Source organism: Danio aesculapii, chromosome 7 (genome assembly GCF_903798145.1).
Source record: "Danio aesculapii chromosome 7, fDanAes4.1, whole genome shotgun sequence".
NCBI lineage: Eukaryota > Metazoa > Chordata > Actinopteri > Cypriniformes > Danionidae > Danio > Danio aesculapii.
Genome location: NC_079441.1, coordinates 4,145,618 through 4,161,934, shown reverse-complemented (window position 1 = coordinate 4,161,934; position 16,317 = coordinate 4,145,618). Strand labels below are relative to the sequence as shown.

General features: G+C 36.0%; 1 protein-coding gene across 1 annotated transcript in view; it reads right to left on the bottom strand.

Annotated features, from left to right (window-relative positions):
- arhgef11 (Rho guanine nucleotide exchange factor (GEF) 11) overlaps positions 1-16,317 on the bottom strand; it is a 72,983-nt gene that overhangs the window by 44,445 nt on the left and 12,221 nt on the right. The window contains exons 2-12 of the mRNA XM_056462580.1: positions 14,207-14,221; positions 9,353-9,444; positions 6,966-7,070; positions 5,542-5,591; positions 5,401-5,458; positions 3,449-3,633; positions 3,050-3,121; positions 2,863-2,970; positions 2,670-2,718; positions 2,500-2,537; positions 1,736-1,825 (exon numbers count right to left, since the gene is read on the bottom strand). Coding sequence (XP_056318555.1) covers positions 1,736-1,825; positions 2,500-2,537; positions 2,670-2,718; positions 2,863-2,970; positions 3,050-3,121; positions 3,449-3,633; positions 5,401-5,458; positions 5,542-5,591; positions 6,966-7,070; positions 9,353-9,444; positions 14,207-14,221 — 862 coding nt within the window. The remainder of the gene's footprint in view (positions 1-1,735; positions 1,826-2,499; positions 2,538-2,669; positions 2,719-2,862; positions 2,971-3,049; positions 3,122-3,448; positions 3,634-5,400; positions 5,459-5,541; positions 5,592-6,965; positions 7,071-9,352; positions 9,445-14,206; positions 14,222-16,317) is intronic.

Below are 16,317 nucleotides of genomic sequence, written 5' to 3'. Positions count from 1 at the left end.
ACATCACAGTGGCAAATCCCAACACATCAAACTACAACTTCTCTAACTGATATCTGCTCCAGTTTATCATGAAGTGAGGACTTTGTTCTCTTTTGTTTCTCATTAGATGGAATTGCTGCTTTATTTGCACAAATTTTAGGCAATTCTCTAGCTTTGTGCATCTTTGGATGGAAAAAAACTATTCTATCACACACACACACACACACACACACACACACACACACACACACACGCACGCACACACACACACACACGCACACACACACACACACACACACACACACACACACACAGTAAAAGTAAAGGTAATGTGAAGTACAGTAAAGTAAAGAAAGTAAAGGTAAAGGTAAAGTGAAGTACAGTAAAGAAAGTAAAGGTAAAGTAAAGTACAGTAAAGTAAAAAGTAAAGTACAGTCAGGTAAAAGTAAAAAAGTAAAGTAAAAGTAAAAGTAAAGTAAAGTAAAGTAAAGTAAAGTGCAGTACAGTACAGTGAAGTGAAAGTAAAGTACAGTACTGTACGGTAAAGTAAAGTGAATTGAATTAAAGTAAAAGTAAAGTAAAAGTAAAAAACGTAAGGGTAAAGTGAAGTGAAGTAAAGTAAAGTACAGTAAAAGTAAATTAAAATAAATGTAAAGTAAATGTAAAAGTAAAGTGCAGTATAGTTAAGTAAAAGTAAAGTGAAGTAAAGGTAAAGTAAAGGTAAAGTGAAGTAAAGGTAAAGTAAAGGTAAAGTAAAGGTACAGTGAAGTAAAGGTAAAGTACATGTAAAAGTAAAGTAAATCCATATGATGGTGAGAATGACGATTTCTTCTTCCTGTTTTGTGATGGTTGATAACAAACTTTTTAGTGCGTTACTGCCACCTCTCACTCTGGTCAGTGATGTCGCAAATCAATCATTGGGCTGACATGAGAAACTTGCTTGATGGAAAGATGACTGAGGGAGAGGAGTTTCCCTTTACTATACACTAGTATTTTAAATGCGTAACACCTAGTTTTATTGGATTTTTGGATTTCTCAAAACGACTGTACTCTCAAAACGTTACGACTGTATTCTCAAAATTTTTATGACTGTATTCGAAAAAAATGTTACGACTGTATTATCAAAACGTTACGACTGTATTATCAAAATGTCACGACTGTATTATCAAAATGTTACGACTGTATTATCAAAACGTTACGACTGTATTATCAAAACGTCACGACTGTATTATCAAAATGTCACGACCGTACTGTCAAAACGTTACGACCGTACTCTCAAAACGTTACGACCGTACCCTCAAAACGTTACGACCGTACCCTCAAAACGTTACGACCGTACCCTCAAAACGTTACGACCGTACCCTCAAAACGTTACAACTTCATTCTCAAAATGTTACAACCGTATTCTCAATACGTTACAACTGTATTCTCAAAATGCTTCGACTGTATTCTCTCTCATTGGGTCAGAGGTGTGTGTGTGTGTGTCTCTCACTCTCTCGCTCTCCCAATCAGGTCAGAGGTGTGTTTGTGTGGATGTGTGTGTGTGTGGTGTTTCTCTCATTGGCTCAGAGTTGTGTGTTTCTGTGTTTATGTTTGTGTAAGTGTGTGTCTTTCTCTCACGGGGTCAGAGGTGTGTGTGTGTGTGTGTGTGTGTGTGTGTGTGTCTGTGTGTTTCCAGTTCAGAGTTGTGTGTGTGTGTGTGTGTGTGTGTGTGTGTGTGTGTGTGTGTGTGTGTGAGTTTGTGTGCGTGTCTCACCGTGTCAGAGGTGTGTGTGTCGGAGGTCTGCCGGTGGATCAGAGGGTTCCTGAGGAAGGAGGATGGAGAGGAGAAGGGGCTCTCACACACCTGCACACACAGACGGAGGACGGGAAACATGAACACACTTCATTAACTCTGTTTCCCTACAACTATTTCTATGGACGTTTTGGAATATCGGATAAAAATGCTTAATGGGAACATAAATGTGCTTCACATTTTGAAAATGTGGACCTGGTAAGCAAAATTCAGCAAAACTCAGATGATGACAGATATAAATGTGTGTTTCAGGGACTTTGCATTAATGTTGGTTTCCAGCGTTCCATTGTTGCAGATCTCAAATGTTGTTCTGCTGATTGTAAAAGGCCTCAGCCTCCGTCAGTTCGTCATCACAGTGCTTCAGTATTATTATTCTACTATTATTATTCCCTCCAGAACTGTCTTGAGCATCTGTCTGTGCTCCCAAAGAGCGTCTCACACCTACAAAAGCCACTGCGATCACCGCGTTTCGTCTTCTGAGGTGCAACTCATTTATTAGAGTGGTATAAACACCACAGTGGCAAATCCCAACACATCAACCTACACTTCTCTAACTGATATCTGCTCCAGTTTATCATGAAGTGAGGACTTTGTTCTCTTTTGTTTCTCATTAGATGGAAACGCTGCTTTATTTGCAGATGTTTTAGGCAATACTCTAGCTTTGTGCATCTTTGGATGGAAAAAACTATTCCATCACACACACAGAGAACAGCAGATAGACTCACCTCCACGTCTCCTTCACTGGAGTCTATAGACAACCGACCTGCACAAACCAGATTAACACAAACACCATTAACAGGTGAATTTAAAAGTAAACTCTGCCTTCACAAAGGCAAACAAAGAGTCTCAGGAAACCAAACCCTTCTTCAAGATATACTTTTATTATAACACTGACCTTCTCCTGCTGTGAGATAGTTAGCAACAGCGTCCGATCGAGTGCCATCCTAAAAAAACAACAACAACAAAGAAGAGATTGAAAACTTAACATAAATCAACATTCTGTAAAAGCAGGATTCAACTAATGTTCAGAGTCACAGTGTGAGTTTATGCATCAATGGCTTCTGTATTATTAATATGCAAATCCTCACCACGTCCTGCTGGATCTTCACTCTGACCTGACTGGCTCTTCGTTTGGCACGTTCGATCCGCTCCTCCAATGAAACCGAAGGGTTTCTGGACTGCTCCTCCAGAAGATTCTGCACAGTGAGGACGACAATAACCATTAATTCATCTGTTTAATCATGAGTGAACACAGAGTTTTGACTGATCTGAGACCTGCAGCTCGGCCTCCTCCTGCTCCAGCATCTTTCGGAGGATTTCTGTGGCATGTTTCTGCACCTCGGGGTCCTGTTGAGCAGGGAGAACGACATTAAAATCAACACCTTTACCAATGAACACATCTTTCAGGCTTTAAAGGCACCTATTATTACAAGATGTAAAATAAGTCCCTGACGTCTCTAGAGTGTGTGTAAAGTTTCAGCTAAAAATTTCACACAGAAAAAGTTTTAAAACTTAGGCTTTGATCCTAATTGTGTTATTTTGGAGACTGTCGCTTTAAATTCAAATGAGATCGCGCTCTTTTTAAAAGAGGGTGGAGCTACAGACACCTGTGAGTCAGCAGTGGCAGACATGTGTGGTAAAAACTGTATAGTAACGATGTAAACCGCGCTGCACCTGTAACGGTTTGGGTCCTGTGATCCTCTGAGTCGGCGTGCTGCTTCCTGTGAGTGGAGTCTGCGGAGTAGGCGGGGCTTCACCCGGTGCTGTCCTGTGATTGAGCAGGAGGTCAGAGGGGAGGGGCTGTAGTGGGACGGACGAAGGAGGCGGCCCTTGAAGAGTCAGTGCTACATACGTCCCAGCTGTCAAACCAAGAGGACACGCGGTTTTAGGGCATTCGGAAAATTGACTGTTGTTTATTTTGTATATTTCAGTTTATATTTATATTTATATTTATATACATATTTTGTTATATTTTCAGTTTTTGTAATGTTTTGTTTATAATTTAAATTAGTATTTTTGTGTGTTTTTAGACCTACAACATCTGGCAAAGGACTTGTTTAGGTACATTTACAGTCTGGAGGAATGTTTAATACTCTGCTCTAAAAAAAATAAATAAATGAATAAATAAAAATATAAAAAGGTGCAACAAAAAAAAAAATAAAAATAAAATAAAATAAAAAATAAATAAAAAAATAAAAAAATAATAAAAATAAAAATAAAAAAATAAATAAAATGGAAAATGTAAACATTGTACTTTCAAGACTGCAATTTTCTCACGATGCTGTTATTTGTGTTTCTGTTTGCATACTCGTAATCAGTGTTGGGGAAAGTTCATTTTCAGAGTTGTGCATTACAATAGTTGTGCAGCTTATCAAGCAGTTTTGAAGAATTTGATGTTTCCCCATTCAAACAGAGAGGCCCTAGAGGCTTTTCAAAGATCTTTAGGAACATCTTTAGGAACAGTCATCCAGAAACATGGATTTTCCTACCACTGCTATGCTGATGATACCCAGCTATACCTCTCTTTTCACCCTGATGATCCCTCGGTTCCAGCTCGCATTTCAGCCTGCCTGTCAGACATTTCACACTGGATGAAAGATCATCATCTTCAGCTTAACCTCACGAAAACGGAAATGCTTGAAGTTTCTGCCAACCCGACTCCTCACCATAACTTCTCAATCCAGATGGACGGAGCAACCATCACTGCATCCAAAATGGTAAAAAGCCTTGGAGTAACGATTAATGACCAACTGAACTTCTCTGAGCACATTTCTAGAACTGCTCGATCTTGCAGATTCGCACTCTATAACATCAGAAAGGTCCAACCCTTCCTATCTGAACATACAGCTCAACTCATTGTTCAAGCTCTTGTTCTCTCCAAACTGGACTATTGCAACTCTCTACCAGCCGGGCTACCAGCTAATTCTATCAAACCTCTTCAGCTGCTTCAGAACGCAGCAGCACGAGTGGTCTTTGATGAACCCAAAAGAGCACATGTCACTCCGCTACTCACCCGTTTGCACTGGCTGCCAGTTGCTGCTCGCATCAAATTCAAAGCTCTGATGTTTGCTTACAAAGTGACCTCTAGCTTGGCTCCTTCGTATCTGCTCTCACTTCTGCAGATTTATGTGCCCTCCAGAAACTTGCGTTCTGTGAATGAACGTCGCCTCGTGGTTTCATCCCCAAGAGGGAAGAAATCACTTTCCCGAACTCTCGCATTCAATCTGCCCAGTTGGTGGAATGAACTCCCTAACTACATCAGAACAGCAGAGTCACTTGCTGTCTTCAAGAAACGACTAAAAACGCAACTGTTTAGTCTCCACTTTCCTTCCTAATCTGTAACTGCCTCTCTGGCTATACCACTAACTGTACTCTATAAAAAAAAAAAAAACATTACTAATGCTTTGCTTCTTAGACTTTTACACGCCTGAAACTTGTCTATAGCACTTGTTCACTGCTGCTCTTATAGTTGTGTAAATTGCTTCCTTGTCCTCATTTGTAAGTCGCTTTGGATAAAAGCGTCTGCTAAATGTAAATGTAAAGATGGCCGGCAAGTGAAATGACTTGCCTTAAAGGGACTGTGCAACAACACACTGTAAACGCAACGTCAAAACCCCAAAACTCACATTTGATCATCTTCACCACTTCCTGATGGGACATGGAGGAAACCATGGAGCCATTGACCTGAAGGGCAAACAGACGTGAGAGGGTTAGTTAATCAATAAACGAGTGCTACAAATGACTGAGCATGACGTATTTGAGGAAACCTTAATGATTCGGTCTCCTTCCTGAACTCCAGCCTTCACCGCTGCTCCACCTGAAAGCACAAGAGAGAGAGATTATGAGGATACTGGATTATTATTATTCTTTTTATTTCAGACTCTTAGGTCTAGATCCAAAACATAACAAAATACAAACAAAAAATACATACAACACAATATAAACCATCGTAAATAAACATATTACAACATTATTTAAACAACAACAACATACAAACATGTATTATTAAGTTAGTATCACTTAAGTTTGGCATCACTTCAAGTCTTAATAATTGAATTTCTCTCACAGGGATAAACTACAGTAATGTGTTTGAGGCTTTTATTATGTTTTGAAGAAGGCTCCTCTCCTCAACATCACTGCTTTAATTTAAAACCTCAAGAGTTGTATCATTTAATTTATTCTTGATTCGAAGCTGAATTAATCACAAGATCCCTCAGAAATCACTGTAATATGCTGATTCGCTGCTGTCCTGTGATCAGTTATTAATGGCGTTCAGTCATTAATGATGATTCCTATAATTATCTGTTTAAAAAGAAAACATTTCTTATTCCCAACACTTGTGGAAATGAATAATAAGACTTTTTAATGACACTCCAATGAAGGACACTTCAAAAACAGCACAATTTATTTCAAATATTAAAAATTAATATGATCAATTATGAATATTTACTTTCACTCAGTTTAGTGTTACATGCAAACAAAAGTAAACGCATCTTCAATGGTATTTTTGAACTACTTTAGGCCAGTTTCTACACAAATATGAAGCAGTAATAAAAATAATATTAATAATAATAGTTTCTTATTCAACAAAACTTCATAATTTAATTAAATGTGAAGGATCATGTGACCAAAAAAGACAAAGTAATATTGCTGAACTCAAACTTTAAATATACAGTCTAATAATGATATTATTATTATTAAAAGAACCAATAATAATAATAATATTTCAAATTTTTACAGTTTTGACTGCAGTTTTTATTAAATTAAACATTTTTTTTATTTGACTGATCTCAAACTTTTAACCAGTAATGCAGGCACACTACTGTGTGTGTGTGTGTGTGTGTGTTTAATATTTTTGAGGATGTACTCAATTAGGTAGAGCTGCCTTAAGGGTGATTTTACCTCTGCGTCAAGTTCAATTCAATTCACCTTTATTTCTATAGAACTTTTACAATGTAGATTGTGTCAAAGCAGCTTCACATAGAAGACCATAGTGAATTCACAGCTTGTGTGTGGACGCTGTGGCCGTTGCTGACGCGCACCTCTCAAAAAATGTAACTACATGTCGAAACAATGCGTAGCGCAAGCTCTGTGATCACTTTTGATCAAGCTAACAAACTCACGTTGAATAAAAGTATTAACATCACGTCAAATAACATCTCATTGACCCAAAACAAAGTGTGTTTGTTACCTGGCCGGACGTTCTGCACCAGTTTGATTCTCTCTCCGCACACGGTGAAGCCGAACCCCAGATTGTCCCTCTGCACAACCACACATCTTTGGACCAAACCCGTTCCTATCAAACCAGCAGGAACAGATAAATATAAAGATAAATAGATTAATAAAAACAGATAAATATAAAGATAAATAGATAAATATAAAGATAAATAGATAAATATAAACAGATAAATATAAATATAAACAGATAAATATAAATATAAACAGATAAATATAAAGATAAATAGATAAATATAAACAGATAAATATAAAGATAAATAGATAAATATAAACAGATAAATATAAAGATAAACAGATAAATATAAACAGATAAATATAAAGATAAACAGATAAAGATAAACAGATAAATATAAAGATAAATAGATTAATAAAAACAGATAAATATAAACAGATAAATATAAACAGATAAATATAAATAGATAAATATAAACAGATAAATATAAATATAAACAGATAAATATAAAGATAAATAGATAAATATAAAGAGAAATAAAGATAAACAGATAAATATAAACAGATAAATATAAAGATAAATAGATAAATATAAACAGATAAATATAAAGATAAACAGATAAATATAAAGATAAACAGATAAATATAAAGAGAAATAAAGATAAACAGATAAATATAAACAGATAAATAGATAAATATAAACAGATAAATATAAATATAAACAGATAAATATAAAGATAAATAGATAAATATAAACAGATAAATATAAAGATAAATAGATAAATATAAACAGATAAATATAAAGATAAATAGATAAATATAAACAGATAAATATAAACAGATAAATATAAATATAAACAGATAAATATAAACAGATAAATAGATAAATATAAAGAGAAATAAAGATAAACAGATAAATATAAACAGATAAATATAAAGATAAATAGATAAATATAAACAGATAAATAGATAAATATAAACAGATAAATATAAAGATAAACAGATAAATATAAAGAGAAATAAAGATAAACAGATAAATATAAACAGATAAATATAAAGATAAATAGATTAATAAAAACAGATAAATATAAATATAAATAGATAAATATAAACAGATAAATATAAATATAAATAGATAAATATAAACAGATAAATATAAATATAAATAGATAAACATAAACAGATAAATATAAATATAAATTGATAAATATAAACAGATAAATATAAAGATAAATAGATAAATATAAATAGATAAACATAAACAGATAAATTAAAAGATAAACAGATAAATATAAAGATTAACAGATAAATATAAAGATAAATAGATTAATAAAAACAAATAAATATAAATATAAACAGATAAATATGAAAATAAACAGATAAATATAAAGATAAATAGATAAACATAAACAGATAAATATAAAGATAAATAGATAAACATAAACAGATAAATATAAAGATAAATAGATAAACATAAACAGATAAATATAAAGATAAATAGATTTACAAAAACAGATGAATAAAGATAAACAGATAAATATAAACAGATAAATATAAAGATAAACAGATAAAGATAAACAGATAAATATAAACAGATAAATATAAAGATAAACAGATAAATATAAACAGATAAATATAAATATAAACAGATAAATATAAAGATAAACAGATAAATATAAACAGATAAATATAAAGATAAACAGATAAATATAAAGATAAATAGATAAATATAAACAGATAAATATAAACAGATAAATATAAAGATAAACAGATAAATATAAACAGATAAATATAAAGATAAATAGATAAATATAAACAGATAAATATAAATATAAACAGATAAATATAAACAGATAAATATAAACAGATAAATATAAAGATAAACAGATAAATATAAACAGATAAATATAAAGATAAATAGATAAATATAAACAGATAAATATAAACAGATAAATAGATAAATATAAACAGATAAATATAAAGATAAACAGTCTATATGGGTAATTTATGGGATGATAATCAGTTTTAAGGTTTATAGCAGCTGTGGGCAACATAATCTCCAGCAGAAAAAGACCATCTACATCAAAAGCTACTGTTCCATGTTAGAAACCAGTGCTTTGAAGCTAATGAAGACAGCAGAAGGCAATGATTTATTTTCATTATTCATCCTGGCATGTTTACTGTCCCAAAACACTTTAAATGTTACTTAAAATAAAATATACCGTGTTCAATGGGGGAAAACTTGTTGTTGTTTTTACCCGGACATCTAAAGAAATACTTATTTTAAAACAGTAAACACAATATTCATACCCAAGGTTATCATATTGTCAGAATCTTATACCAGCCCATGCCTACTGTAATTGTGCTTGAAACAGAAATCTGCATTACCGGTGTTGTCTGAAGAGAGATCAGGCAGTGTTTCCCTCTGCTGGCCAGGAGAAGACCTGCGCTCAGAGTCTCCTAATGTCAGACTGCTCAACCTTACAGAAGACAAATAAGCAGACGTCAAAATCAATAGATAAAAGAGGAGAAATGGAGAACTAGAGGAGCAGGAGACACAAACAGAAAGATTGAGAACAAGGAAATGAGGAGATGTTTACTTTATCTCTTTAGCATGTTTAAGACTTACTATGGGAGGATATCATATTCTTGCAGTATTTTTCTCACCATGCAACAAGATTAATTAACTTTAGATTAATTAAGTTAATTAACAACATTTATTTTATTAAACACTTTTAGATTAAAAAATGTATCTAATATTGATGTAAAATTTTGTCAGTTTCATTTATTTTGAAATGGTCATTATGTTGTACCATTTTGGAAACATAAGCTGCGTCCCAAATGGCACACTATGCACTTACACACTCAACAGCACAGTATATGTATGTAGTGTCGTCCCAAGTGGAACACTAATGGGCTTTTTTTAGTAAGTGGAAATTCATACTGTTGGTGTTGCCAGAGTAGTGAAATAAATGACCAAACTACCAAAATACCTATGAGTATAACCGCATTCACCATTGGGAGGCGCTATAATCACTCTCATAGGAGAATTTTGCTTTCACAATCCAAAATAAATAACATAACCCAACATGAGCGACCGATAGCTCCACCCCTTCCACTAGGTGAGTAAAGCAGCAGCCGTTGAGTTTGTGAAGTGTCCATCATTCCACACTTCATTTTAATAGTTGAATAAGTGCATCATCCGCGTAATTAAAGTGCACTTATACCTTATAGAGATTTCAAAGTGAACACACTACTTACACTATTTATACTACGAAATGGCGTTAAATTAGAGCTGCACGATTAATCGAAGTAAAAAAAATTGCGATCTCGATTCGACCCCCTAGACGATCTTAATCCAGCATTTCTACGATTCTACCAATCATGTTTTCAAGTTCAGGAGAGAAGCAAAGGCGGCTACACAAGTCTTCACATTGTTTTACATGCGTTGCTCATCAACGTGGACACCTCCAAATGCAGGTCTCGAAATTGCGACCGTTTTGGTCACATATACGCCTGAAATTTTATCTATGTGACCTCAAAATATATTTGGGAGTATTTGTGCAACTGCATTAAATTGTTGCCCACAACCAGTTTTCACTGCAAAATGTTCAATGTGTGCGCGGATTAAAGGCTGATTTATACTTCTGCGTCAAGCACACGTGTATGCATAGCCCTCACCGTGGCTGACGCGCACCTCTCAAAAAAAAGTAACTACACGTCACAACAACGCGTAGCACAAGCTCTGTGATTGGTCGGCTTGGTATCGCTGACGAGTGTGTGGGACCGAGAGCCGCGCGAGCCGATGGAGAGAGTGTTTACAAGTGTGGAGTCCCGTGAAGCAGCTCCGGATGGACAGTTTTGTTTTGTATTTACCTCATGGTTAAAGTTGTTGCACGTCTGCCGGTTCCCATCTCAAAATGAGCGAGTTTAAACCACTTGTACATTTAGGAAGCGTTCAGAAAAAACAAAACACCAGCGAAGAAACTCGCCACAGAGGAACATAAACACCTCACTGCCAACTAGCGTTTCGGAAGTGTTGATGCAGAGCAACAGAAAGAGCGCGCAGAAGTATGAATGCACAGCTATGTGTGTTGCATGCGCCGTGGCTCACGTCGATCACTTGACGCAGAAGTATAAACCAGGCTTTAGGAGACATTCACGAAGAATGCATCTTTGCACTTGAAACGCAGCGCTCAGGAATAGTTTAAAACTGTCGCAGTAAACAAAACCCGCAACGCTTGCCCCGCCTTCGCGCTCTTCTTAGTGGCCCACTGCTCTAGAACTGAACGCAAATGGATTGGTTAAAATCAGCTGTCAATCACTCAGTCAATGCCTCTTGCCTTCAGATGACAGGGAGAGCTGAGCTACAACCGCGAAAATGTAAAGCGCTGAAGATGAGAATGAAAACAACACTGACAGATTTTGTTTTAGAAACACCTAAAGCTACAAATAATGGCACATCTGATTCCTGATCATGCGGTGAATGTTAATCCACCAGCTATACTTTTTGAAGAGTGGATAAAAGACTTCCACTGGCTTGAAGTCCACTCTGAAAATGACAAACGCTAAAGCATTCACTATAAAGTCTGTGGGACGGGATTTTCAGGTAACTGTTTTAAGCACGAGAGGTTCTGTTTAATCCTTCTTCTAATTCCCAGATGCTGTCAGCAGTGCAAGTGGCAGCTATATGTCAAATTTAACACCACGTACACCATCGCAAAAGGGCTTGCACTGACTAATATTAAACTAATATTGCAGCTCATGAAAAGAGCGGTATTGCTATTAAAAATGACGTATGCAAATAATAAGGTATATGTTAAAAGCATCTGCAATATCACCACCTGTGAGAGCACAGCACAGTTATCGTTAACAGATTCATTAATGAATTCATGTCAAGCAGTGCGTGCAGGGCCAGTGAGCGGTCCGTGTATTTTTTGATCACTCGATTATGTTATAAAATGTATTTTCTTGTGACAACAGAATTTCGTTGTGATATTTTCCTCAGGCATGCAAATATATTTTTTGGCTTGTTAGGTTTTATTAGTGATTATTTCAAATGCAATAAATCTGTTTATATAAAACCTGTAGTAACAGTGTAGTAACACACCTGAAATGGTGTTGAAAGAGTCACATACTGTATTTATAATTCACCCAGAAATGTCATTTCTGTCTTAATGTAATGATGTATTCGCGGCCGCGAAATCACATGACGTGAGCCGACCGTGAGCTGTTACCACAGAGCACGCGCCTGTAATGAAGGCTACTTTAGTGAACAGAAGCTCCATAGGCTGTGAATAACAGCTAATAAAGTTGTAAATAACATTCAGTTTGTGGAACAGAGTGATCGTTTGGGAGCCGCGTGGGAAGTATGAACCGCACTTAGGAGAGAAAATTAAACCGAAAGCGTGCACTAGGCTTGTGCGGTATCCAAAATACCGTCAAACCTCCTCTCTATTTTACCTTGGTATTCGGTATTACCGTGCATGATAAAAAATAAATACACTGTTGGCTTGTGCCTAAACCATTCAGAAACTGAGTACCGTTTACGCGACCTTAGGCTCGCAGTCACCGGTTTGTCTTGTTCGTATTAGAGATCGGGATTTTTATTCGGAAATTTATTCCCGCACCGCAAGAAATCTGCTCGCGTCATGGTAAATACAAACTAGAGGTCTGCATTCCCACTGCTGTACTGCAGGAATGCAGACCTCTAGTTTGTATTTACCACGTCTCCCTTCTAGTTCGGTCAAAACCCGAAATACTGCCAAACTGCAGAGGTTGAGTTCCTTTTCAAGACCAGGTCACTTGCTGCGCGACTCGCCATCTTACCTCACCTCTCTAACGCTCCTCCACACTGTCCCGTGATGACAATCACATATATGTATTTTGTAGGCATTAAATAAATAATATTTAATACTCGTCTCCTATAAGTGCATTGTTTTTTATGACCGTATAACGGTATTGAAACTGACACCGTTGCTATTTTTAGATCCCACGGTATACCATATTACCGCCCAAGCCTAGAGTGCATCTGCATAAAATATACAAAATATACAACAACATTATATAAAATAAACAAATTAAGGCATAGATGAAAATACCAGAACAATGATAAAAAATAAAAACAGACCTTTATGGATTTTGCTGGAGTTTAACAGTGTATTGAAATTTAAAAACACACCAATATATATATATATATATATATATATACATACACATACACAGTGCAACATTCTACACACAATCCCCCATGAAATTTTGAAATTGTTGCACATTTATTAAAAATAAAAAGCTGTCAAATCACATGTAGATCAGTGTTCACAGCCTTTGCTTGATACTTTGTTGATGCACCTTTTACCAATTACAGCCTCAAGTCTTTTTGAACGTGATGCTACAATCTTGGCACACGTGTCTTTGGGAAGTTTTGAATCTCTCCAGAGATGTTCTCCACATTGTCATTATGGGGTATTGTGTGTAGGATGTTGAGGAAATAAATAAATTAAATCCATTTTGCAATAAGACGGTACCATAAACAAATGTGGAAAAAGTGAAGCGCTGTGAATACGTTCTGGATGCACTGTATATCTTTCACACTATTATATTAAGCTTAAACTTTGCAAATCATTTGCTCTGAACTGTGGTTCCTGGTACAATCCAAACTTAGTCAAAAACATTTTATTTTATTATTCAGGCCTAATTAAAGTTGCTGAATGTGAGGAGAATTACACTGACAGAAAGGCAAAGTATCGTTTACATGTTTCTGTTTCACGTCTGATTTCAGACCGACTTCAGTTTATGAGCGTTTTCAATAAGCAAAATATTGATAATGCAATACAGAAAACTCCGAAAAAGGAGGTGAACAAACAGGTAGATAGTAATACATCAAAATATAAACCGGTTTATCAAATGCGAACATTATTACACATCATTTGCTAACAAAAACACTGAAGTAACACTTTAAAGTAAGTTCCTATTTCTGTCTTAACAATAAAAAATTATTTCTAAACAGATCTGCTTATCTCTTCATAACTAGCTTGAATAGCAGTATTTTTAATATCTAACATTACCATACTAGGACAATTGATTATTTTAAGCAAATGCATTACCTGACATGAACTAATAGGATCTTACTGCAGTGTTACCAAACACAACAAATAAATCAACATGCATCCTTCACTTACAGGAATAAAGACATCAGCTACTATATCACAGCAGAACACAACAACAAACTCAGCAACTCACCACGCAGCGAAAGGACTTAAAGGAAGCGTGAAAAAGAGAGAAGAAAGTTTCAAAGAAACGAAAGAGAGACAGAAATGCAGAGAAACAATGAGTACTCAACGTGAGACAGACAAAGAAAGTGAAAGACTAGCTAGAGCAGGCATGGGCAAACTCGATCCTCGAGGGCTGGTGTCCCTGCAGACTTTTGCTCCAACACTAATCAAACACACCTGAACACCCTAATTAGTGTCTTCAAGATCACTAGAAAGCTACAAGCAGGTGTGTTTGATTAGGGTTGGTGCAAAACTATGCAGGGACACCGGCCCTCCAGGATCGAGTTTGCCCATCCCTGAGCTAGAGGTTATGATCCGAGTGACTGACAGCTCAATAACCTCACTAATAATATAAGTATCATAATAATAAGAGTATGTTTACATGGACACCAATACTTTAATATGATTAAGGCGATCCTCTGATTTAGAGTCGGCCATGTAAACAGCAATTTTTGATGACCTTAATCCGACTAAATCAGGGGTGTCCACACTCGGTCCTGGAGGGCCGGTTGCCTTCAAAGTTTAGTTCCAACCTCAATCAGACACACCTGGGCTAGCTAATCAAGCTCTTACCAGGCTTTCTAGAAACATCCATGCAGGTGTGTTAAGGCAAATTAGAGCTAAAATCTGCAGGACACCGGCCCTCCAGGACCGAGTTTGGACACCCCTGGACTAAAGTCATAATCGAACTAAACAGAAAGTGAGTTAAGACATGTGGAGTGTGCCAATTTTAGTGGCAGTCCTGAAGTGCAGTACTGGCATGTAAACACCTTAAACTATTACTGTTTTGTAGCACACACGGCAGTGGTCAGCCATTTTATGACAAACAAATGAGAATGTCTTCAAGCAAGTGAGCAGATTTTCGGTGCAAGCAGGAATCAACGACTATGCTGAGACATATAGGAACTAAATGGACATTATGAAGTGTCTTGACTTTGAAGTGAGTTTGTCCTGGGCATGAATGAAAAGTTAGTGAAGAGGTGACCTGTTATTAGAGAACTTGCATCCGCCGTCGTCTGTTTGTACGCATGGCGTGTGAAATAATCTGTGTGAGTGGATCTTGCTACAAAATTAAAAGTGAAACGGCCAAAATCACATATGATGCCATGATGATGATGATGAACATTAAACTTTGTTGCGTTAAATGCTGAAGGGAAACTAGCATCAAATGGTGAGGTACTGACATTAAAAGAACTATGTGATAGGGGTCGAACGACTTCAGATTTTTGGAAGTCGACTATTCGCTGGTGACATCATCAATAAAACACAAGATGCAAATGCGAGGATTTGCGATTTATTTGCAGGACATATACACACACATGCTGTTTGACAGCTCATAACACGTTGCAAAAACAATGACCAGTGACTAATATTAGTGCAAAACAAATGCATTGTCAACACTTTCATTCCCTTAATAATGCAACATTAGCACACAGGCTAATTTTACTGCTAAATAGGGGTGGGCGATATGACCTAAAACTAATATCACGGTATTTTTCATCTTTTGAACGGTGACGGTATAATATCATGGTATTACTTTCAATAGCAAAATAATATACATCTCAAGGAAGAACGGACAAAAGAAAAGTCTCACTTCAATCACTCTTTAAAAGTTTTGGTTTGGGTCATTGTAAATGCTCAGTCTCGTTATGAGCTGATCTTCATTTCTCTGTGTTGGTGGAATAAAGCAGGCGAGTCAGCCGCACCAATTTATGAGCAGACAGAGCAGGATTCTCATGATGACCACCAGCGCAATTCCGCTCTTTGTTATGAGCCGTAGTTTCAGTGTAAACTTAGTAAAGACGAGTTTCTTTGGCGATGATGTGATCAGTGTTAGATTTTATATTTAGCGGACATTTGCGCTGAACACGCGGTGAATGCAACGCATCGAGATTCGGGCACCTTCTCCGAAAACACTCGATTGATCTCAGCTGGCGGATCAACATTTACCTCATGTTATGATCGCTGTCATCTGCGCCATTATTATTATTATAACTTTAGGTGAGGTTTGCAAACCTGTGTACTTTTCATTCTTCAGCTGTTTGCATTTCCTGCAGTAACAAAAGCTCCCTGTTATCT